The sequence below is a fragment of the Xiphophorus couchianus genome, chromosome 12, assembly GCF_001444195.1.
Source record: "Xiphophorus couchianus chromosome 12, X_couchianus-1.0, whole genome shotgun sequence".
NCBI classification, from domain to species: domain Eukaryota; kingdom Metazoa; phylum Chordata; class Actinopteri; order Cyprinodontiformes; family Poeciliidae; genus Xiphophorus; species Xiphophorus couchianus.
The window spans coordinates 15,594,189-15,618,843 of NC_040239.1; the positions used below are offsets into that span (position 1 = coordinate 15,594,189).

A 24,655-nucleotide genomic window follows, 5' to 3' on the forward strand; every position below is an offset into this window, starting at 1 on the left:
GAAAAAAATTAATTCAAACATAACTGAGCATTTTGAACATATTCACTGTATAACATTTGAAAAACAAATGTTTGTCTTTATTTCTCACCTTAATGAGTTGCTCTGTGTTGTTATGCTGAGACTTAAACTCAGGACCATTTTTATCCGCCTAAAAGGAAGATACAATTAATAATAATATTGTTTATTACCGTTTTGAACATACAATTGAAATCAGATGTTACATACACTGTATCACAACTTTTTTTAAATTACTAAATCAAACTAAACTTCTCCAGTGTCATTTGTGACTATGACAAATACATTTATTTGGTAAATAGATTTTTAAATGTACTTGTTTTTATTCAGATGTTTACATGCAGGATCCTTAATATTTGGTAAAATTAGCTTTTTAAGCTCTATGACTTTGGTAACATGTTTTGGTTTTCCCTCCACAAACTTCCTACTCAGCTTGCTGGAAATTCGCTTGACAGAAAAGTTTAGTCCAATTTAAATTCAGACACTAAAAAGAAAAGGTTGACTCTCTGTATACCATGTATGTAAACATCTGGCTTCAACTGAATTTATTCTGAGCTGATCTGCTTTAATGTGAGTGGAACAAAGTACTTTGATATACTCCAAGGTGAGAAGGTCAACTTCTGAGTTGTCTAAAGTGGTGATCAGCTGAACTTGCTTGTCTTCAGAATCTACACAGAGGATTGAAACAAAGCATCATAAAAACACTATAATAACTCATATCTAGTTGTTAGTTTTGACATAAAGTTGAGTGAATCATTTACTGACCCATGTATTCGGGACACTTCAAGCAGATCTCGCGCAGGAAGGTGTTTGACGTCATGTCGAAGGTACGCAGCTTCAGCTCAGTGCCCAGACCCTCGATGTCCAGTTGGAGAACAACGATCTCCTGAGCTCCTGACAGACGACAGAGCTGAACAGACAACTGAAACATGGACGAACAAATGAGAGGACAAAGACATGTGTTAGACAAATAACACCAACCTCTAAAAGGTGTCTTACAAAGCCAGGGCGACGTTCAAGAATAAATATTCACTACAAGCATGCAAAATTACTAGTACAGGAGAAAGTAACGGAAATTGTTTTTTGCAGATTTACTATATAAGGCATTATCTAGCAGTTGACACTAAATACATTTAAGAATGTTCTAATTATGCACATGCATTTTACTTTTGTTGAATGTCAATTATTATAAAACTTCTCTGCAACAAAACCCTCAAATTATCTATTGGTTTTGCAAAATCGTTTTTACCTCATTGATCTCGAATCTCATTATAAAGTCAGTCATGTTCTTCTGAGGATCTTCTTTAATGAGATTTGTTCTTTTGCTTAAGTCGGCGTAGCGTAGCGGCATGGGATTGTCCGGGAAGAACGCCTTCTCTCCGATCGGAGAGCTGGGGGCGTCATAGAACAAATCTTCCTGTGACCCTGTCAAATTTACAAAACAAAACTACACCAGTTAGCTACCTTATTTTTATTTTATTTTTTTAAATAGTGTGGAACAGGTTCACCTTTATATACAGATAGTAATGTAAGCTGGAATTTCAGATTTTGTTTTTTTCATGCAAAATGAAATCTGAGCCTCAAGTGCTAGAGTAACTTGTTGCATCAGAGTATATTGTTAATTGTTCAGGATTCTCCTGCTGTGTCTCACCCAGAGAGGCGATGCTGATACTCTCACAGGACTCAAAAATGATCGAGGAACGCTGGTCGACTAAACTCAGGTGTTTTCTCGCAGTGAGCTGAGGAGTGAATGACTGCTTCGGCTGAGGAAGCATACGCATAAAATAAAATCAATTAGGCTCATCTCAATGACAGGCTAGTTATTAAAAAATGACAGCAATGACTTTCCCAAAAGAGTTAGTATTTCCCCAAGTTAGCTGATTTTCTCCTACCCTTATAGAAGTAGTGGTGCTGCGGGCTGCAGGTCTGCTCTCAGGCAGTGGGATGCTGTCCACCAGCTCCAGAACATTTCGGAGTTTGTTGTCAGAAATTCGAAGAGACAACAGCGGGAGTTCACCAAACATTTTATACCTAAAACACAAGAATTGTAACAAAATTACACAACCTGCAGCCAGACTGACAGTGTGGTTGACAGACTTTAGCCTTCAGTAAAACATCATCACTCAAAACATATTTGGCAATACATAAAATATATTTTATTTTCCTGCAATAATTCTGAACTGTTTCCTGCTGCTTGGTTTAAATATGATCTTATCATCTGTGAGTACACAAAAAACAACAGCTCATCTCTTTAGTGTATAGTGAAGACAACCGTACACTTACTTTGCCATACGTGTGTCGCTCACAACCATGGCCCTGCTGACAACCACTTTCATATCCACAGGCTCCAGGATGTGGAGTGGAGACCGTTTCTGTTTGCGAGCTCTTTTCCAGTCACCATCTGCAGATAATCACAGCCTCTTTATTTTTCTCCTGATTCAACACAGATGCTATATATAGTAAGCTGTTCTGTTTTTTAGAGTAAGAGAAAGAGCTGATATTCTCCGATTAAGAAGAGTGACTGTGTGTTTCCACATCATGGCTTTACATGTTTTTCAGAATTAAAAATATTTTTAAGCAGTGGTGTAGCATACACCCCTTATGATTTTAAAGTCACTGTTTTGAACATTTCTGGTGTGTTTTATAAAAGATAAAAACATCTACATATGTCTTTTTACTCAATTAAATATTTAAAAACATTATTTTTTTTCAATTCTGTGACCATAAGTAGATTTTACAAATATATTACACCAGAAAAAAGCAATACAATGGGTCTTGAGGGACCAGTGTTAATAAAGATAGACAACACAGTGAACATACTTTACAATAATGCACTACAGCACTTCAGTTTGACATTTACAAACAGTAAACCCTCAAACTAGCTGGTCTTTTATCAGACACAGTGCAGGTGTACAGCTGCATGTCTGCAGAAACAAACACTCACATGGCATTTGGGGCTGGTTGAATGCTACAGGCAGCTGGGTTTGGACTTATTATCTGTATCTTTTCATCCTTTCCAAATAGTCAAGTTAGTGTATGTAACCTCATTTAAGCCAAGATAGTGGCGGAACACAGAAACAGATGGGGGAGGGGCAGTGCTTCATAGAGCTGGAGCAGATTCTGAATTCACTGGCACATTCTCTGATATCTTATGAAAAAGGACTTTCAAATGTAGGAACTTTTAAAGGGTAAATGTAAAACGTTTTGAAATGGTAACTTATTAAAATGTTGTTATATCTTGATATCTGTGATTGGAAGATGACGAATGGTGACTAAACAAATGAAGGATTTACTTGTTTCTGCTCTGAGTACCTGGTTTGCTGTAAAGCAGCTGCAGGCTGCTGAGCTGAACGTCGAAGTTGTCGTATGCTCTGGACATGATGTCTTCAATCTTGCTGGAACCCACTGACAGCTGCGGCAGATCCTTCTTGCTTGAACTGGACATCTAAAAGCCATAGAAGAGGAAGTTCAAATCTGCTCTTTGAGTCACACTTCCTCAGCTTTAAGGTTTTTTTGACATCTTCTGACCTTGAAATGACCAAGATCCAAAAGCACAATGTTCTGGGTTCCGTCGTAAAAGCCGGTCTGTGGAATGATGACGTAGGAGGCCATCAAGTTCACCTTCAGGTCAAGAACTTTCTGAGTTTCGATCACGTACAATAAACCTAAAAAATGAAACAATCAGTTCATTACTCGCTGCTCAAAACTTAGAGTTAATAATGTAAAGGTAGTTAGTTTTGATTTATACTGATTTCTTTATTGCTAAAAAAAATCATGGATAACTAGAAGGAAGGAAAGATGGATTTTATTAAAAATGACAGAACAACTTTAGCATTCAGTGTCCTATACTTGGAAATGTTTACATGACTCCATACATTGAGGTTTTGTTTTACTCTTACTTAAGAGAAATGGAAAAGAAAGAACAATATATTTGTTTATTTGGTTAGTTTAACATTAAACCAGTTAATGTTAAACTAACTCAGTTAGTTAAGCTAACTGAGTTAAACTCAGTTTAATCCATTTAGTTTAACATTAACTAAACTAACTAGTTAATGTTAAACTAACTCAGTTAAGACAGATATTTTTTGTTTTTGGGCATATGCACTGACTGATGGCACCTTTTGAATTTTGTTGTTCTTGTGACAATGACAATAAAGATTTATCTTATCTTATCTTAGTGTACATCATCTTACACCCCCAAGTCAAGGGGGTGTAAGATGATGTACAGTTTTATGGAAGGAAAAAAGAACAAACTTAAGGAAGGAAAGGAATGTAAGATGGAAGGAAAGAAAGAAGGACAGAAGGCTTGGCTGATGGATGCAAGTGTTAAAATAGGAAATGAATGACATTTATTGAATAAAATAAGGTTGAAGGTAGAAAAGAAAAAACTGAAAGACTGAGCAAGGAAGTAAAGAAAGCAGGATTGAAGGATGAATCAGAGTAATGAAGTGATGACTAAATGAAGAAATGAAGAACATAAAGACTGAAGAAATGATTGGATGAAAAAAGGAAAAAATAACTTGCAACAGCCAGAAGATAACATTGTAAAAAAAATAAACAGGAATCATATCATCTGAATGCTGAGTTTGTTCAATGAGTAGACATGCTTAGTGTCTGCAGACACCACAAACACAAAATTCAGCTGAAAGAAAAGAATGTAAACATGCAGCCATCAGAGAGCTGGGATCAGGATATTTGTGAATATATGTGCGACTCACCAGTGGATGTGCGGTCTCTGAATTGCTCCAGTTTCATCAGGGTGGCGTTGGTGAGCTCATCCAGCTGCAGGTCATCTGGAGGCCTGAAGAACTCTGACATGTTGTTCACCGTTATCTACACAAAAAGATCAAAAACACTTAACAGACTTCTTACACTACTGTACGAAGGTTTGAATACATCTTGAACTGCTCCACATGTTCTTACAATAAAGTGACTGGCTTCAATGTCGAGTATTTAGGATTTTCTGTGATACATCAGCACAAGGCAACAAATAATCTCAAAGTGGAGGGCAAAGGATCCGTGGCTAATGAAAATGGCTTATAAATAAAAATCTGAAGTGCAGCAAACACCTGCATTTGGGCCTTTTTACTCTTTAAATTCCTAAATAAAATCTAATGAAACCAACTCCTTTAGAAATGACAGCACCACTGCACAATCAAATTTCTTCAATACAGTTGTTCTGTGAAAGTAACAAACAGCCTTTTGACACAATTTGTGAACAACCAGCATCCTGAAGACTAAGGAACACAGCAGACAGATCAGAAGCAAACGCTATGCTCAATCTTATTTCTCTTGGAAAAAAAAGCCATAATGCAAAAAGTTGTGCCAGGCAGAAAACCAACACAGTGCATCTTCCTGAACAGGATCATGATGTGGGGATGTTTTTCTTCAACAGAAACAAACAAGCTGGTCAATATCAAAATTATGAGCGTAACTAAATACAGGGAAGTTCCTAAAGTATTGAGAAAGAAAATAAGACTGGCCTAGTTAAAGCTCTGAAATAAATCAAATTGAGGATATGTGGTAAGACTTCAAAATTTTTGTTCACAGGTGCCATCTATACATCTACGTGCAAAGCCGGTAGAAACATACTCAAAAACACTTGCAACTGCAATTGCAGCAATAGGTGAACAAGTGTTTATTCAGGAGTAACCATTGTTATGATTCCACCTCATAATTCTGCATTGCTTTTTGCTGGTGTGTCACATAAAAGAACACTAAAATTAATTCACTTTTCTGGATAAGACGCAACAGCATGGGAAAAACCTTAGTTGACGGCAACGATGTTGCGCACACACACACGCACGCCACCAGCAGTCTGGAAAGCTTCACTCACTGCATCATAGATGATCTCCAGTGGTTGTGACTCAACGTGGAGCCTCTGGTTGGCACTGTCATCCAGCGGATTGGTCTCAAACAGGATGCAAAACAGCGGGGTTCCTGCTCCTGTGGCCGCCTTTCTCGATGAAAGGAGGGTCGGTGCCGGACGCTTAGTGGCCAGACCAGTGACCTCAAACAAACTAAGCTGGGCTGTGACTCTAATAAAAAGGTCCAACAGAGAAATGATCTGATCAGGCTTTCTGATAAATTAAAATCACAGAAATATAATTTGAAGTAGAACGAGTACAAATTAGAACAAAATAAAAGCCTTGACTTACTTAATGGCTTGTGCTCCGGGTCTCTGTGTGAGTGTGGACTTGAGCTCCTCCACAGTCAGTTTGATGATTTCGTTTTTGTCCTTCTGGTCTTTGATGGACACAGACAGTTTTTCCATGTGGAAATTTACCTTCATTGCTTCAAACTAAAAACAATGACATAGCAGTTAATATTTTTTATCAAGGATGCACACGTTGCTGTCAGAGTCTGCAGCTGCTGTTTTAACTGCAGTCGCTTGATTAATATTTAACTAAAATGATTGTGCTAATGAATATATTAAGAAAAATCACTTTTTATTACATTGGAAAGAAATCACCAAAATAGTTTTTTTTAGTTTAGAAGAGCGTTTCTTCTCTGTTGCTGATGTTAATAGTAAAAATATTACATTCGACAATAACCAAGTGACATTGAGACTTAATAAAGATTGTACAAAAACTAATATTTACTCTAAAAGGTGAATAGAAAATAAAGCATAATCACATGTCACTGGTTGAATGTCCCATTGTAATATTCATTTTTAGAGCTTTAAATGTAATTTGAGAGACTTTAGATGTTACATGCTGAGTCTGTCTTCATCTTAACATACACAGATGCTTATAGTATAATTTTACAACTATTTGAATTTTCCTTCAAATGAAGATGGATTTGACAACTGTTTTAAAAGGTCTGCTAACACACCTAGCTCTCCAAGATAGTTTTGATATTCTTCTGAGAAAACCCAACCATCATAAACGAGGGAGGTGATTTCAGAGGGAAGTGACTCACGTTCTTTGGCAGGTTGGGGTTAGCTGCAGTTTCACTGTATCCGATGGCAGTGTAAAGTTTGGCTTTCTCATCCACAGTAAACAACCCATCAAATGCTGACACAAAGAAAATGAGAGAGACAAAATGTAAAAAGGCAGTGGCGTTAAAAACAAAGTCCTTACTGACAAAATTATATAGGTGACACTTTTGCCAGGCTTCTAACTTCAACTTCTGCTCCCCTCCACTGTCCTACTCAATGTTTGGTTTAGTGTCTTACTTCCAGTTTTGACCTCTTTGGTCTGTGCCTCAGCCTCTCCTCCCCAGTTCCACATCCAGCCAAACCAACCCTGAGACTCCTCCTCCTCCATCTGTTTCCCTGGACGATAAATACGCAGTCCTGCTTTGCTCGCCTGGGGAAGAAGCATAATAAAACTCTGAAACAAAACCAAATTTACACCATGTTCCAAATTATTATGCAAGTGATATTTTCTCAGATATTCTTAAATGGTCAATGCAAATGATGGTCGGTTTAATTTTCAAGTCATGAACTATTACAGTATAAATCAAATTTTACTGAACAAAGCTCCCCATGAGAACAGTATTTTTTCAAAAATAAAAAACTCAAAATGCACTGCTCCAAATTATTATGCACAGCAGATTTTCTAAACATTTTATGGATTATAAAGAACTACAAACGGTCATTCTTTGAATGTGCAGCATTAAGTCATATGTACTAAAATCAAAAGCATTTCAGTCAAAAACATCTTAACAGACAGAGCTACATGTTAACATAGGATCCCTTCTTTGATATCACAGCACAATTCTTGCATCCATTGAACTTGTGAGTTTGTGGAGTTTCTGCTTGAATTTTCTTGCAGGATGTCAGAATATTTTCCCAGAGCTGCTGTTTTGATATGAACTGCATTCCACCCTCAGATCTTCTGCTTGAGGAAACTCCAAAGGTTCTCAATAGGGTTGAGGTCAGAGGAGGATGGTGACCACACCATGCGTTTCTCCCCTTTTTGCCCATAGCAGCCAATGACACAGTGGTATTCCTTGCAGCATGAGATGGTGCATTGTCATGCATGAAGATGATTTTGCTACGGAAGGTACGGCTCTTCTTTTTGAACCATGAAAGAAAGTGATCAGTCAGAAAGTCCATATACTTTGCTGAGGTCATTTTCACACCTTCAGGGACTCTGAAGGGGCCGACCAATGATTCTCTCTCCATGATTTCGGCCCAGAAAATGACTCCACCACCTCCTTGCTGACGTCACAGCCGTGTTGGGACGTGGTGGCCATCCACCACCAATCCACCACTGCGTCCATCTGGACCATCCAGGGTTGCACAGCAGTCATCAGTGAACAAGTCTGTTTGAAAATTAATCTTCATGTACGCCTGGGTCCACTGCAACCGTTTCTGCTTGTGAGCTCTGGTTAGGGGCCGAATAGTAGGTTCATGGCCCGCAAACCTCTGGAGGATCCTCCACCTTGAGGTTCCAGAGGCACCAGCAGCATCAAATAACTGTTTGCTGCTTTGTAAGGGCATTTTAACAGCTGCTCTCTTAATCCGATGAATTTGTCTAACAGAAACCTTCCTCATTATGCCTTTATCTGTACAAACCCATCTTTGCTTGGAATCAGCCACAAATCTCTTCACAGTACGATAACGCTTCAGGTTTCATTAAATATCTAATGTTTTCATATCTTGTCATGCGGCACTACACTATCTGATGATTTTCATCAGCAGAGAGATCCTTTCTCTTTCCCATATTGCTTGAAACCTGTGGCCTGCTTAATAATGTGGAACATCCTTCTTAAGTAAATTTCCTTTAATTGAGCTCAGCAGACAAACTAATCAACCCAGCTCTCTGAAATTAATTAAAGTGATTCAAAGAGCCCTGACACATAATACCATCTATAAATTTATTAGCACAATAAAAAATGTAATCTTTATGACACTTTAATCCAATTTGCATAATAATTTGGAACACTGTGTATCGTCTATGTAACATTGCTCTTCAGTAGGAGCAAACAGAGCCAATTTCTAAGCAACTAGATTCATCTAATTGTAGTTCTTTCTTGTACTATAGTTCATCGTGACCTTCTTAGCTATAGAAAGGCTTTAGCTGATGTGATAAGAATGGATTCACCATAAAAATATGCACAGATCATAACACTGGGACCAAACTCACTCAGTCTAAGGAAGTTTGATAAAGCAGATGATCACAGCTGCAATGAATTAATGGAAATTCCTGCATAGATACATTGTACCTGTCAAAAAATGAAAAATATAAAACACCCCAGGTTTTTACCTCCACTTCAGCTTGTTGTCTCGCCAATGTGATGTTGAAAATATCTAAAGATTTCTGTGTAGCCTGGGAATAAAGAAAATCATCATAATTAAAACTCTTTTTATCTAATTATTGCAATAAATAAGCATTAATCAAATGTTCTTTATTAAATAAATTGTGATAAACTAAGCAAAAACTCAGCATAAAAAAAATAATAATGTATGAGCATCAACTTTACATCAAAATCAAAAAATTATTTACCTGTGCATTTTATTCTCCAAAGACAAAACTTGAACTTTTCCTCAAAAAATCCCTAATTAGAAGTTAAAAACTAATTTAAATGCAGTTCATCCCTGTCCCACCTCCAACTTTTCGAGCAGCTCCACACTGGGCTTTTTGCTGGTGATCTTCTTCTTGTAGAGCCCTCTGTAACACTTCACTGTTTCCCGGTGGCATCGGATGTGTTGCCATGACCACATGTGGAGATGAGGCTTCACGTCCACCTCCAAGATGCCTGTGATCACATATTTCCACCTGAAATCCAGGAACATAAAAGCATTTGTGTCAGTAAAAGTAGGTGTGCAGCAGGCAGTGGTGGTAAAAAGCACTCAGATGTATTCTGACCATATGCGAGCATTTCTGTGAACGTGAACCTGGGGTCTGTACTTCCTGTATGGCAGATTTCGTGACATCATATCCACTGAGCCCAGCAGCTCCAAAATGCTAATGTACTGGAAAGACAGGAAGTCGGTGATTACAAAGCAGCAGAGCACGCTCTTATCATCCAATGTTGTTTACCTTAAAGGTCTTTATTTGCCTTAGGATTTTCCAGTCAAATTCCACAGACCTTGCCTGAATGGAGACACACTAACCTGAGGTTTGTTGAGTTCAATAGCCACTTCACTGAGGTTGACCATCAGGTCCACTTTAGGAGAAGAGAAATCCACATCTGATCTTGGATTCATTCGCAGTTTTGCATTTGCGGATATAGGACGAAAGACTGGAAACAAGCAAAAGGAAACAATTTTTTATATTTTTTTAGCACAGTTGATTTTGTATAAATAAAGGCCATGGATTTCTAACCATATGGAACAGATTCCCTCTTATTCTCTTGTACAAGAATAATCAATTTATAAAATTCACACTAGTGGTTGCAAGGGAAAATTACAAAAATAATGTTTATGATATATATATATACGTAAATATACATATATTCCTTTATTTAACCAGGTAAACCCCGTTGAGATCTAGATCTCATTTTCAAGAGGGACCTGGGCAAAAAAATTTGCAATACATAGCAACCTGGTTACAAGATAAATGATATATGATATTTGGTGATAATCTCTGGATATAGTGGTACTGATTAAATGGTTGTTATATACACATACAGTGCTTTAAAAAAGTGTTTATTTGTCTTAAAAGTTTTTACATTTTGGTACATTATCACCACAAATTTTAAAAAAGTATATTTGGTTACAGTTCTGTGCTGGTTTATCACATAAAATCTGAGCACAGTACATTTTGTGATATATGTGGTGCATATCACATGCAGACTGAAGAAATAATCTCAAAACATAACTTTCCTAGGTTTCATCAGATGAACTGCAAATATATTACAAAACAAGAGGCAGTGGCTCACTCACTGAAGTCATGGCTGACAGGAACAGAGGGTTTGATCTCCATGCTGTTCTGAAGACATCGCTATAAAATTGGAAAACAACATCTCTATTAATGTGACTTTTTATTCTGTTTTGCATCATACTTTCACATCGGTCTTTTCCTAAAGATCAAAAAAAAGTTTTCATATCATTTGCAAAAGACATTTCAATTGTGCAAAGTCCAATTAAAAAGAAAACTAAGGTAAATTTGAGCAGGTAAAGACAATCTAGTGACTCACCAGGGCTTCATCTGGACTGTGATTAGAGAAGAGAACCGAGTTGACATTCCAGTAGGCAAACAAGTTGTTCAGCTGAACCAACTGATGACAAGCAAAATACAAACAACTTAGTCATGAGGAGCGACGAAGCTGTTCACTGATGATGATGCATAGAGTTGACATCTAGAGCTTTGGTCCAGATCCCAGAGCCAATAAAAAATAAAAATGTTTCTGAGAACTAAACTGACTGGTTGAAATTATAGTGGTTAACAGATAGTACGCAGCACAACACAAGAAACACTGCCTAGAAATATACGATTTAAAAGTGATGGAAAAAAATTTAGTAAAATTTCTTACCTTGAAGAAAAGCTTGGAGTGTTCATCTAGCAAACTGGGTTTCCAGTAATTATCAGCTGTCTGTAAAAGCATATATTATATTATATTATATTATATTATATTATATTATATTATATTATAACAAAAAATATAACAAATTACTTGAAGGCTGAGATTTTTAAGCGACACTCCAAATGACAAAGGACAGTTTGGATTAGTGATCTGAGGAGACAAACACACACATTGGTATTAACATCCCTGCAAGGTATTGTAGAGAATTAAAAGTTATTTTTACTGATATTTAGCTGAAATACTCACATCATCCTCATAGCGAACATGGATGTTAGAGATCTTGACCTGTAGGTTTTTGATCACTTGTGTGACAAGCTTTTCCACAAAGGTGTCCTGTTTCTCTAGCTTTGTGTTCTCTGTGAAAACCCAAACAATTTTTTGAGTATTTGTTCTGAATATTTTTTTTCTGTCAGGTTTTACCTTCAACCTGACAGGTAAAAAAAAATGATGACGTCAAAAACCTCTTCATTGGAACAGGCCAGTTACCAATCTCAAAGTTTCCCATGGTTTTACAAAATTATTGCTTCAAATCGGCTACAAATTGTATGTAGGTACAAAAGAATTTATTAATTATTATATTCTGCTTTTTATAATGCTTTACACAACATCCCAACTTCATTGGAACTGGGTTTGTATACATTTGCAGTCAGAGATTTGATTTCTGAGATTTGTTACATTAGCTGTAAATTACTATTATGATCTATAGCATCTGCAAAAACACATGACAAATGCTGCTCAAGCAACATGTAGCCTACATTTCTAATTAAAAATAGTAGCCTTTAGGAGATAAGCAGCTGCATGCTGCTGAAATATGTCATCATATCTGGTCAATCAGTAATGCCTGCTTGATAAATTAGTTTCTAGTTTATCCTTCACCTCTGATGGCTTAGCTCAGGATGTTCCTGAAACTGTTAAAAATGTCTTTATTTGAAGATAAATATTGTTGGACAGAAACACGCACATCTCTCTTTAATAGTCAAAGTTGAACTCTGACCTTGTTCTGCAGCCTTGAGTTTTGTCTCCTCTATTCGATCAAGATCCCTCTGACGAGCCTCCTGTAGCTGCTTCTCCTCCTTTTCTGCATCATACTTTATACCTGGAATCAAATGACATGCCACAAAAATATTATATTAAATATAAACAGAGGGAAACAAGTGTTATCTTACATGTCACCAAAACTGGGATTAATTAGAAGGAGTTGTATATTGGGCACAAGTAGGCAATATGCCTGTTGAAATACTTCAGTTTACTAAAACATAAACTGGCTGTAGAATTTATTAATATGAACAAATAATGAGTGGCATATTATTATCAAGGTTTACATATTTTTAGATGGTTTAACTATTATTGATCTCTTATTACTGCAAGAAATCGACACAGCATTTAGTAGAATTCTCTGTTATAAGGCTGTTCCTAAAAACAGAAGAAAAAAAATAAATCGAGTATCTCAAATCTGCCATTTGAGATACTCGATTATGAAAATGATGCAACTTTTTCACAGTTTGACAAAGACAATACCGAAATTATTGATAGAGGAAATTATATTTAAAAGAGCGATATAATAATTTATTTAAAAATCTCTTTTTTAAAGGAGGATAAAGAAGTTAGACATCTTGGATTAAGTTTTGGAAGTGACATGAGCTTCAATTGACACATACATTAAATATTGACAAATGCACAATATTACTAATGTTGAGAGCATGCTTTGCAAAGGCAAGGCAAGACAAATGTATTTTCACAGAACTAGTCATGCATACAGTAATTTAAAGTAATTTGCAAGAAATGAAGGCAAAGAAACTAAAGAATCACTTATTGTGTCATTTAACCTGGATCAATGCATTGCTGTCTTAAGATATCTGTCGACTCTACGGCTGAATTTCAACACAAGGAGAGAGAGCATTACTCCAACAATTAAATCCTTCCACTAGCTTCCTGTACCTTGAAGTGATTTAAATATTTTATGACTTGTTTTCAAATGTCTTCATGTCTGCTGCTTACTTCTAACACTTTTAAAATTTACTTTTTACTTTTTAAATAGTTTTTTATTTCTCTGCTTTTTCCCCTTCTGTAATATACACATTAGGTTCATAAAGGACTTCTCTGTTAACTGTTGCTGATTGCACCTTATATTTGTTGAATTTTATTTATTTTTGCCTTTGAAAAACTACTAGTGAAAAGATGTTTTACTACCACTAATAATAATATTTTTGATCAAAATGTAAAGCATTTTGTTATGCCTTAACTGTGTTTTGATGCCAGTACTTAGACAGCGATCTTACTTGCTGTGGGGACGATTAGCAGATAGACTCCATCTAGCGTGGCCTCCACTGACTGGTTGTAGATGTCCGTCCATGGAATTTTTAACTCGAGACGTCCTTTCAACAAAAAACACCAAATAAGAAAATGCTCATCTAAAAAAACAGCATCGCACAGAGGTAGTAAATTTACCTATGTGACCAGCTCTCACTTTAAAAGGGAGATCAAGTTGACTCTGGAAAAAGAAATAGAAAAGTCCAATTATACTCAAAGAAATCATCAGCTTCAGAGCGTAACACTCGGCAAGTTATATTTAGCTCACCAAGGCATTTTCCTTTATTTCAAGATTTTTCAGCACAGCATCACCTATAATGACAGAAATATTTTACATACAGACACAACAAACTACTGTTTTATATTAGGCTCACATATGTAGCATTTAATCACTGATCACTCGTCCAATACTAACTGCGGAGCACGACCCCTCACAAAACACATGCCTTTAAAAACAGATATTTGCATCCACTGAATAAGAATACATAAATATTATTAACCGTCTGGCATGAAATCAGTCTCACATTTTATTATTAATAAGATTATTTACTGAATGCCAAAATAACAACAATATTTCTACTTTCTTGAAAATTGTCTACACTTAATTGGTATTTGGTAAAATTTCCTTTAATATGATTTTGTGTCAAACATTGAGGGTATTCGTTCACAAGTTTCTCACATCATTTAACTTTCTGGCAGATACCTTAAAATGTTGCGTAGATATTTACACATAATATCTCTGCTGATGATGCCATCTAGTTTAGGAATTGCACCTACACAGCATGATACTGCCATCCCCATATGTCAAAGTTGGAAAGGTGCTCTTAGTCTTTCTACATTCATTATAACAGAGGTCCACAACTCCTCAGTGCCACTGTCCTCCAGCACACCTGGATTAAATGATCTGGCTTTACAAAACTTAATGACATACCAAGGATGTAATTCAGGTGTAGCTAATGGTGTTTATAGTCAGATGTAATTGTTTGAACAGATAGACGAAGCACAGTCATTCAGCTGGAGACCCACAATTTTACAGTTCTTGCATAAATTCTTTTGATTTTTACACAATGTCTCACAAGAACAAAGTGTTTAAGATACATCCACAGATGTGCCTCAAATGTTCTGATTTAATCTGCAATGACAAGCTTTCAAACTAATGACAACATCACCTGGGCTTGTCAAGTGGGTTAAAGGCACAGTAACTTTAGAGTAGGTAAATTTCCGACGTTCAAAAAAAGAATTAAAAAAAAACCTCTTTCACTATTTTAACATTTAGCAGGTAAAAGTACTTCTAGTTACTGAATTTTACCTCACATAAACAGGAAAGGTTTAGCCTGATGTCAGATAATGGAAAAACAATTATATCTGTTTACGAAGCTAAATATCTTGTTTCATCTCTACATGCAGTCTGCAATAGAGGAATGTAGATGACAATGTAGACTGCCAACTTGGAAAGTAGAAAATATTCAAAAATAATTAAAAACAACAATGTACCGATAAATCAACTGCAAATACATATTCTAACAGTCATGTGTCCGACACATAGAAGTGTTACCGACAGGTTCTTGGTAACACTATGAAAATACTCGGAATAAACCTGAGGCAAGTCTTAACCTGGTTCCAAAAAAAGGGCGGAACCATGAACTGATCCGTTCCCAGAAACTTTAAAGACCAAAGGTAAATATAACCCCAATTAAATAAAACAACAAGAGACAATGTCTGCAGTAAAAACATACAGGTGCATTTTCTTTCATCAAAATCACCCAGCGGTTCTAATAAACTAATGAGAGACATTTAGAGGAATGAAAGTGACACTGACAGCTGGGAGAGTCTTCCTGCACACAGGACTGGTGTGGCGAACGTTCATTAGCATGTAGCATGCTAGCATGGAAAGGTGTTCTGATGAAAGACGAGCACAAGTTCGGTTACCTCCCCATATGCCAAGCTTCAGCTGCGAGCTGTCCAGGTTCACAACGTAGTCCCCTAAAAACCGGTTGAGGACGTCAACGACCACACTTTCAAAGACCATTTTGACGCTGTTTTCATCTGTGTTTCATCATGTTTACATATAGTGCACTTCTTAAAGCTGACTCAACGTCAGTTTCAGACGTCCATCAAGGATGTGGTTACGTCACGCCGTAACTGCCGACGGAGAACATTTTATGGCAGGTTGTTGTAGCATATAATTAAAGACACCCAATTTTGATGACTTGAGGCTATCGAAAGGGTTTTAATTGTTCATATAACCGAAAAATCGATGATATGATTTATACTATATGATTTGCACTTTCTCATGTCAGGAATACTTTTTTGTTCCATTTATTGCAAAAAATATGATCTACAAGAAGCTAGAGATTCTTGTAGATCAAGAATTATATGGTAAAATATATTGCCATAGACTCACAAATCTTAATGATTGAAATATAGAGGGGAAGAAGTAACGTGAAAAAAGACTTACAACATTAACATCTTACTCCTTGTCTTTATTAATATTATAAAACAAAGCAAACATCACTCATACATTTTCTGCAACCAAGCTATACAAACCGAGATGTACAATCAGATGAATGTTTTCCTCTATAAAAATCTAGAAGAAAATATATATTTTTTAAAAGCCTAATTTTTTTTATTGTCTTATATTAAAAAAATTCCTCTTTATTCTAGTCTTACATTTTTATAAAAGTTTTGAATCCTGGTTTGAGCAGCATCTTGATATAATTGCTTATGTTTTTTTTTTTTATGTATGAAACAACCAATAAAGAAATACCCATAACGATTTCAGAAATTTTGTTGGAATCTGAGCAGAATCTAACAAACACTTACACCTTGCTTTATAAGGTTTCACTTCTACAGATTCAGCAATGAACATTTTGTTTGTATTTTAATTAAAAAATGCAAAAACGAAGAACAGCTATTTAACATTGCTGGTGGAATAAAATACTCTATTAATCAAGTTAACCTTCTTATGGCCAAAGTTATATAAAGGCCAGCTGGATTTATTTTTGATTTTGCAGTGATTCACCTATTGAGCTTCTTTCTCCAACACAGCTTCAACTTTCAGTGTCTGGTAGTTGTTCTGTTTTACTGTCTGTTTTGACAGATTAAATAGCAAAACAAAAAAACTCATGCCAAATCCTGCCAGCAGTGATAATAAGTAAGTTTATACTTGAGAAGAGTAGTGATGCTCTGAAGAACCATTTGACAACTGTACTACATCGAATGTGTTATATAATGTTGAAAAACTCACTTTTACATATTTACTAAAGAAATTAGGAAAAAAACAACATAACATCACCAAAATAGCAAAACAAGTTCAGTGAGTTAACATTTCTGTTGTTTTCGCCTAAAATACAACTGTGCCACATTGTGCTTACATCAGTTTGTTTTTAAAAAATCTTCTATAATTATTGTCCAAGTAGCTTCCTTTTTTAGGTTACTGTCCCCATTCCTACATTCACTTCGATACCGCCTACCTGAGATGCTAATACAACTAAGAGTGGCTAAAAATGAATAATGGTGACAAAGTGCAATCACAGTGTGATCATAAAAAAATATATTGTTTTTACTAAACTTATAAGATTCAGATCCACTCTTACACCCGATCCTCAGAGGACACCAGCTTGGATAGAGGTTTACAGATCATCCCGATCACTGTTCCCCTCCTCAGAGCTCCCGCTGCAGTTTTATTCATCACTTTTACCTGGAGCTGCAGCTCCATCAGATCCTTGTGGCTCAGCTCTGTGAAGTAGAAATCTTCATTGAACACGGGTCGACGGCAGTTCCTGATGGTGGCGCTCTCCTGGCGCTGCAGCTTCCCCGGCATCAGGCACAAATTCACAGCACAGTTCAGAGTTTGCCGTTGACTTCCATCCAGCAAGCCCTCCACAGACACCACACGCACTCTGACAGTGAAAAAGATTGAGGAAGCACCATTGGAGAATGTGGTGTGCTCAGTGGAGAGGCGAACTCGACCTTGGCCCTGCAAAAGAAGGATGTGTTCATGCTGAAGTCTCTCCTGGCAGTGGAGCAGGTCCACTTGATGGAGAACAGGTGGGGACAGGGTGGGTGGATTTTTATCACTGGTTAGCTGTCTGCAGGAAGAAGTTGGCAAACTTAAACCTAATTTCTTTGGTTTCTTGCTTTTCTCCATGCTATCAATCAGCGAAGGGCAGGATACAGTTTCTTTAAGACACCGGCTTCTGGATGGGACACTTCTGAGTGATTTGGCACTGGAAGGTGTTTCAGCTTCCACACTTGCTGCTTCTGAGAAGCTTTTGGATACAAAGAGTGGGAAAAACCCCGAAAAAGTTTTCTTCAATGGGGCTGTTTCCTTTACTTGACTGGGTTTTGTGGCAGAGATGCGTCTTTCGAACACATATACAGGCCGTTTTGAATGGAACAAAGACTCTTTCCTTCTAGTGTTGGGACTCTCATAAATCCCAGCCAGACCGTAACACTCTGCAGAGAATGGCAAAGGTTTCCTTGGAGCCTTCTGAGGCACTAAAGGATCTTCACTCTTTTCCTTCATATCCTTCATTTTAGCTTGGAAAGACGGCCTGCTCTTTCGTGTCTGCTGATGGCTGTCCTGCTGAAGTTGGGGCATCTCAGTTTCTAGCATCGGCTGTCTCTTGAAAAGCCGTGGAGGTAGGCAGAACTCAGGAATGTTGTCTGGAGTAATGATGTTCGTGTGAAGTTTCTGTGAGAGGCTGGCCTTTGTGGAGAAAAAAGCATCGTCATTGTTTTTTCCAATGTAACGATTCAGTTCCAGAGGAATGCTCTCCATGTTCTCTCTGAGCTTCCCAAGGACCCACATAACTGACTGCCGGCTTCTCACTCAAACGACTACCTATAAAACAAACAAAAAGTATGTTATTTAGGCAACATCACAGAAATCTTTGTTCATATGTTTTCCAATAAATCCAATAAATATTATTCTCCCACCTGTGATGTTGAGATGTGCCCTTCGCTGAGATCTGAATGCTCTGACGCATGGGATAGGTTTTAAAGGTTAGTATGAGTTAGTGAGTCACTGGTCTCCCTGCCCCCGCATGGATTAGAAAATGTTGCGCAGGCATACACCCCCAAATACGCTTCGCAGGGTCTGTCTGTGTGTGAATCTGGGTGGGTGTCACATCAGATCAGATGCATTGAAGGGCAGTTTGCTGTGATGTCAGCTCTCTGAATTATATTTCTTTTCAGATCACTGGTTCAATGTGCTTTGAAGGATGAAGATGAGTCACAAAGTGCAAAGATGCTATATAGGTATTACATTTCTGTCATATATATGAACTGAATGTTATGATAAAGTGCTTTGCTCCACAAAGTGGATTGAAAACAGGCTCCATGTGTTTAGTAGAAAACATTAAAGAATTCAAAACAAAACCGGAGATTGAAGTAATCATTAAATCTGTTGAATTGTTCCTAATTTTCTCATGTAACAAACTTTGATATATTTAGTTTAGATTTTATGTGACAGACCAATAGAAAGCTGTGCATACTTGCACACTATGCTGTTAAACTTTTTTTTTTCTTTGCTCCATTTAGAGCTGGAAGTTTTGGGGGGAATGTTTCTTGCTTTGCAAATCTAAAAACTGAAAGCTTTACTTATTCTCCTTTCCAAAATGGTTTGAGCTCAGATTTTACTTTAGTCTTAACTTTGACTGGACCATTTCAACACATGAATATCCTTCAATCTTAAACCATTCATTTAGTTCCTCTGGCTATGATGGTTCATCTGAAACTATGGAATGAGCTTATGGGGTAGGGGTTCATAAGTTTCTTGCTTCTTCCTACTCCTTTTCGAGCATGTTAAGATTATTGTGGTACAAACATATGTGTCTTTTGTATTCCTTGTTCATGTGTGTGATTTTATACTTCTATCATATTCAAAATAATATATATATATATATGTTTAGGTATGCTGCCTGGATTCCTAAACATCCAGGCAACATACAACCAGTCTCAGTTTTTTGTATCTTACAGCAAGTGGGTCTTTTTGTATTTTTTCCATGAATGTTCAGATCAGTTTCTTTATACAGCACAGTTTATATACAGAAACATATAGCAAATTAATCCAATAACATACAAAGGGTGGGATGTGTGATGTAATTTCTGTAATACGGGAAAATTATGGGAAAATACTAATACAGGAGCACAGCAGGACAGAGGGGTAAAGTACAGTTTCCTGGCCAAAATGAGAGACTTGACAGGTCTGCACCAAAGTTAAGAAGTCTGACTCTACATTGAAGAGGAGAGAGCTTCTCCTTTAACAGCAGTATTCAACATGTGTTGCTTTGGTTATGATGACATAGATATGAAGCTTTTTTCAGATATCTCAAAGCAGGTATTTGAGTTCAAAGTCAACTCAAATGCCTGTCTTGGGCCAACAGGCAGGTGCCACTGCCTCAAAGAGTGGGTAACCTTTAAACAGCTGGTGATCAGAAACACTGCTGACCTAAAGTCAGTACACAGCATTGAGTTGATATATATTCCCAGGTCTGTCAAACAGAATAGTGGGAAACAAGATTCATTACTCACAAAAAAATTCAAAAATAGCTAAAGTACTAGACCTACAGAAACCGATGCAAACTGTTTAGGTTTGTTTGCTTTTATGTCTTAAAGGTTCATTTTTTAAGCTGAAATTAATTGGGAAAAAAAATGCAGTGATGACTTTAAAAATCTATTTAATCACAAAATCCACTTCATAGCCTCCAGTAATGAAACTGACTCCTCAAATTTTAAATTCAGTCAAGACATTTTCTATCAATCAATGGTTTTGGCGCTCACACTAGACTGAATTTATTATCAAATAACAATGCAATAACTGTACATGCATTAGTGTGTAAAATCCACATACACTTTGGATTTTTTATATATTGTGGAAACCTAAAAATAACATGTAAACAAAGTATTACATATATTATGAAAACATAAACTTATGTGCACTAAAAGGTTGGTTAAATTGAACTTCCTTTCTGCAATTGCTTATTTACACCAGAAGAGGGCACAGAAGGAATGGATCAATTTCAAGATTTAGGTAATATAAATCTTGAAATATAATGTTTCTGAGGAAATAAATACAAATATTGAAACTTTTATGACGTGTTAGGTCCGTTTACATTTTGTCATGCTTCTGTATGCAGCAAAATAAAAAACAAAAACATGAATAAAGAAACATACACTAAGAAGTGTTTCACATCACTAAGTTTTTAGTGAAAACAATACCATAAAATCATTTTAATTAATCTTAAGATACATGTCATGGGCAAGAGAGCACGTGTCAGAGTGTGTGTAAGACATATGAGGAATATGAAGATGAGGAACACATTCAGTCTTGGACCAGAGAGCACCTTTGGGTCAGGAGGCTTTTTGTGGTACTGAAGATCAACTTTATTACACTAATAAAACCTTGGAGTGCTCTCGCTAATGGAGAGATAAATGATTAGGAGTCAGAAGAAGACCTTGCCTTTAACTGCTGTCAAAGCTGCAATTAACGCTAAAGAGAGAACAGTACAGCCAACACTACAGTCAAGAGTTAAGGGCTTCCTTTTTAGAACAATAACTTGATGCTTTTTCTAAATTGTATTGAGCTTAATTTGGCATAATCATAATATAAGATATTTCCCTAACTAGTCTACATCATTTCATCAAGACTAATGTGAACCTAAAAAAAATGAGTTATGTTTGAAACCATATCTCTTAATTTTTATTTTTGTATTTTTTGCCTGTTGTCTGTCTGCTTACCTCCCAAAGTCCAAAACTATGGATTTGGGGGATGAAGTAATGATCGTAAACATTCACAATATGAGTGAATGTGACACATCATTGGATTGCCAGATAGAGTGGCATGATATGTAACTCCAAACAAAGCCCAGTGACAATGTGCATTACACCACCACATCCTATGATTTGTACTAAACTCGGTAATGTAAGGCTTGAATACAGCTGCTCTCTCATAGAAACCCATTCAATGAATCTCATTTTATGCTCTTCTTGATATAATCTGGAGGCCACATGAAGTCTTGAAGGCTGTAGATATTTACTCTGTGCCTCATCCTCTGCTGACCAGACTCTGTGATTTCCCACAACCTCCTATGTTGTGACTGACATGTTGTTATTATCAGTCATTTCCACGTTTTGATACCACCATTTATTAATTTATTTTGTTGAAAAGTAATTTCACAACTGGACTTACTGTACTGGTGCTATCTTATCATGGTACGATGGCGGAAGTCACTGAACTGCTAGCAGTGACCTGTTCTTTCAGAAACATTTGTAGAGTCAGACTTCACGTCTGGATGCTGGATTTGACACATATTGAAGTGTTCAGAACACCTGGACTCAATGATATGGACAGATGCTTTTGGCAGTATAATGTATCTGTACTGTACATGACACTGTAAAGGAATAATAGCATATCAATCCAATATTACCTTGTGTAATATTCACTGGGTTGAATTTTTCATCTTGAATAATAAACAGAAGTTTGGCCTTTCTGACAAATAGATGCAAACTATATAAATAATATTTTTTCACATGCAGTCACATTTTCTATTTACAATTCCAAAGAGAAAACAAAAGCTTTTTGCAGATTTAAATATTTGTGTGTTGATTCTCTTAACTGTCTTCTTGGTAAAACTCAAAATTGAGGCAACTCAAAAAGTTTACATTTTAACATGATGGATGTGGGTGATGAAGCCTAAAAGACTCAAATGTTGCAGTGAGTGTGCTTATGTTATACTTTGGTCTGACAGTAGACTTAAATGAAATTACATCTCTTCTCTCACAGGGCACTTAACCTCTGATGAAACTTCTGCAGCGTTTTTGGCCGCTGCACTCTTCTTCAGAGAACTGTGCTGAAAAAGTGAAGAAGTCAGAGAGGAGAAACAACGGGAAGGAGGCCAGCATGACTGAACCACTGACCTGATTTGATTGATATCAAAAAGTGTAATAATGGCTAATTAGGTGTAATAATTTGGGCCAATAAAGATGGGTGGCAGATTGAGGATGATATGTGCTGCATCAGGAGGACCTTACTCTGAAGTACTTGTCTCTGGTCCGTCCTCAGTCACAGGGATGGATAAATTTTGACCTCGCATAAGTGAATCACTGTGTAATTACAAAGGAGGAAGAGGGATGTGGTTTCTCTAGGATAGGTCTTGGAGGAGGAAGGATATTTGAAACTTCTGGAGAGGTCAGAGTTAGAATTAAAAAACAAGAAAAATGAGAGAAGAAAGTTATGGCAGTGTGTGTCCAGAACGACCGATGTGGGGATCTCTCGCCAGCTTGGTGACCTGATGAAGTTTTCCTTAGAAACAGGTCAATTCAATTAGTTCAATTAGTTTGATTATTTAGTAGCTTATTTACTGTATTCTAGAAACTCAGCCAACTGAGTGAAAACTGTTATATGGATTACAATGATGTTTTAAAGCCGTTAGTTCTATTAACTGTGATAATTTTATGCTTACAAGAAATAAAAACAAATAAAATTTCTTAGATCAAAGTATTATATCCGACCAATAAAAAAAGCCTTTTTCGAACAGACATGAGGGCTCAATAAACAGTATGTTTAACATCCCATATTTGGTGGTACCATAAATACAGCTTTATTAGAAAATCCTAGAGGCAAATGTATGGCCATCAGCTTAAGATATTAGCTGAAGTCCACTTGGATTATGGGTTATTGAGCCACGGCACACTGGGAAGTCCACCTCTGAATGGCTAACAAAAATAGCACTAAACTGAGGGTTTTGGGAAGACATGGTTAAAGTCTAGATCTAAAATTGATTGAGCTTGCTATTGTAGTTAAAAATCACCCAATGTAGCCGAATTAAAACAATTCTGCAAAGAAGAATGTGCCAAACTTCCTCTACAACCTTGTATAGATTTTTTCCCTTAAATAAAAACAGTTCTTTGTATGTACACTGTTTATATTAGTCTGATATAAAAAAAATTTGATGACGGTATGCCAGTTGTCAAATAATACATTTTCACTTTTACGTCAGTGAAAAAACACATATTCTAATTGTTTCTTTTATACATGTAAATTTAGAAGTACTGTAGAATGTCATGTCAAGAACTAGATGGATATCACAGACTATAAACTTAAAATAAAAAAATGATAAAATGTTCAAAAATGTAAGTTTAGAAGGAAAACTGAGACTGTATCTAGTTCTATGTTGTTATTGTTGGGCATTTAATTAATTTAAAATAAAATTTTTTAAAACTTCCAGGATTTCTGGACAAACTCAGTACACATTACATTGAAATCTGAATTTTTGTGTTATTTGTGAACATTTTGAGTTCATCATAAGCGAAGTTTAACTTAAATTAGAGACATATTTGTTTAAAAATTGAATATCTTAAGTGATGAATTTGCTGTTGAATCTCTTTTTTAACCCACAACTTGTCTAAATTGGTTTTACAAATATATGTATTCTTCATCTTTTTCATTAGGAACATCATGAAGTGAAAAAGATCACATTTGCTGAGATGCAGCGCTTCAGTCATTGTGCTAAAATATCACAGCACTGCTGCACTTTCCTACTTTGCAAAACGTCTGCAAGCACATGATTCACCGATTAACGTCATTCTTTTTTTTCCTTTGAAGATGAAGATTTTATTTTTGACATATTTAATTTCAGAAAAAATTTGATGAGTACTTCACATTCATTTTGTTTCAATATATGTTTCCTATTCTCTAAAAGCAAGACTTTTGCTCAAAAACAGTTTTTCATGCAAAACTAAATGTCAAGTACACATTTCTGATTTTGCTAATATAAAATCAATTTTTCCTAAAAACCTTGAAAAAGTTGAAAATGTTATGTCTTTACCTTTACATTTATTTTTAAAA

At 36.3% G+C, this 24,655-nt stretch overlaps 2 protein-coding genes across 7 annotated transcripts in view; both read right to left on the reverse strand.

The window, feature by feature from the left end:
• Positions 1-15,922, reverse strand: part of vps13a (vacuolar protein sorting 13 homolog A) — a 45,309-nt gene extending 29,387 nt beyond the window's left edge. For all 6 annotated transcript variants that reach the window (XM_028033178.1, XM_028033181.1, XM_028033179.1 and 3 more), the window contains exons 1-28: positions 15,733-15,922; positions 14,072-14,115; positions 13,942-13,984; positions 13,773-13,868; positions 12,488-12,589; positions 11,740-11,849; positions 11,584-11,643; positions 11,443-11,502; positions 11,107-11,187; positions 10,853-10,910; positions 10,082-10,209; positions 9,834-9,940; positions 9,572-9,743; positions 9,231-9,293; positions 7,193-7,325; positions 6,937-7,031; positions 6,174-6,316; positions 5,852-6,053; positions 4,734-4,848; positions 3,544-3,680; positions 3,328-3,460; positions 2,299-2,416; positions 1,908-2,046; positions 1,667-1,778; positions 1,265-1,440; positions 781-937; positions 604-683; positions 89-148 (exon numbers count right to left, since the gene is read on the reverse strand). In XM_028033178.1, the coding sequence (XP_027888979.1) occupies positions 89-148; positions 604-683; positions 781-937; positions 1,265-1,440; positions 1,667-1,778; positions 1,908-2,046; positions 2,299-2,416; positions 3,328-3,460; positions 3,544-3,680; positions 4,734-4,848; positions 5,852-6,053; positions 6,174-6,316; positions 6,937-7,031; positions 7,193-7,325; positions 9,231-9,293; positions 9,572-9,743; positions 9,834-9,940; positions 10,082-10,209; positions 10,853-10,910; positions 11,107-11,187; positions 11,443-11,502; positions 11,584-11,643; positions 11,740-11,849; positions 12,488-12,589; positions 13,773-13,868; positions 13,942-13,984; positions 14,072-14,115; positions 15,733-15,832 (3,024 nt within the window). In that variant the 5' untranslated portion in view covers positions 15,833-15,922. The remainder of the gene's footprint in view (positions 1-88; positions 149-603; positions 684-780; positions 938-1,264; positions 1,441-1,666; positions 1,779-1,907; positions 2,047-2,298; positions 2,417-3,327; positions 3,461-3,543; positions 3,681-4,733; positions 4,849-5,851; positions 6,054-6,173; positions 6,317-6,936; positions 7,032-7,192; positions 7,326-9,230; positions 9,294-9,571; positions 9,744-9,833; positions 9,941-10,081; positions 10,210-10,852; positions 10,911-11,106; positions 11,188-11,442; positions 11,503-11,583; positions 11,644-11,739; positions 11,850-12,487; positions 12,590-13,772; positions 13,869-13,941; positions 13,985-14,071; positions 14,116-15,732) is intronic.
• A 535-nt stretch (positions 15,923-16,457) lies between these two features.
• LOC114154928 (C2 calcium-dependent domain-containing protein 4C) lies at positions 16,458-18,638 on the reverse strand. The gene has a single exon (XM_028034427.1). It carries the CDS (start codon positions 18,614-18,616, stop codon positions 17,396-17,398), a length of 1,221 nt encoding a protein of 406 aa, XP_027890228.1. The 5' UTR covers positions 18,617-18,638; the 3' UTR covers positions 16,458-17,395.
• Between the last annotated feature and the right edge of the window lie 6,017 nt (positions 18,639-24,655).

Bases quoted from the DNA above. Each gene is read 5' to 3' on its own strand.
- LOC114154928 (XM_028034427.1), bottom strand. From the start codon at position 18,616: ATGTGGGTCCTTGGGAAGCTCAGAGAGAACATGGAGAGCATTCCTCTG.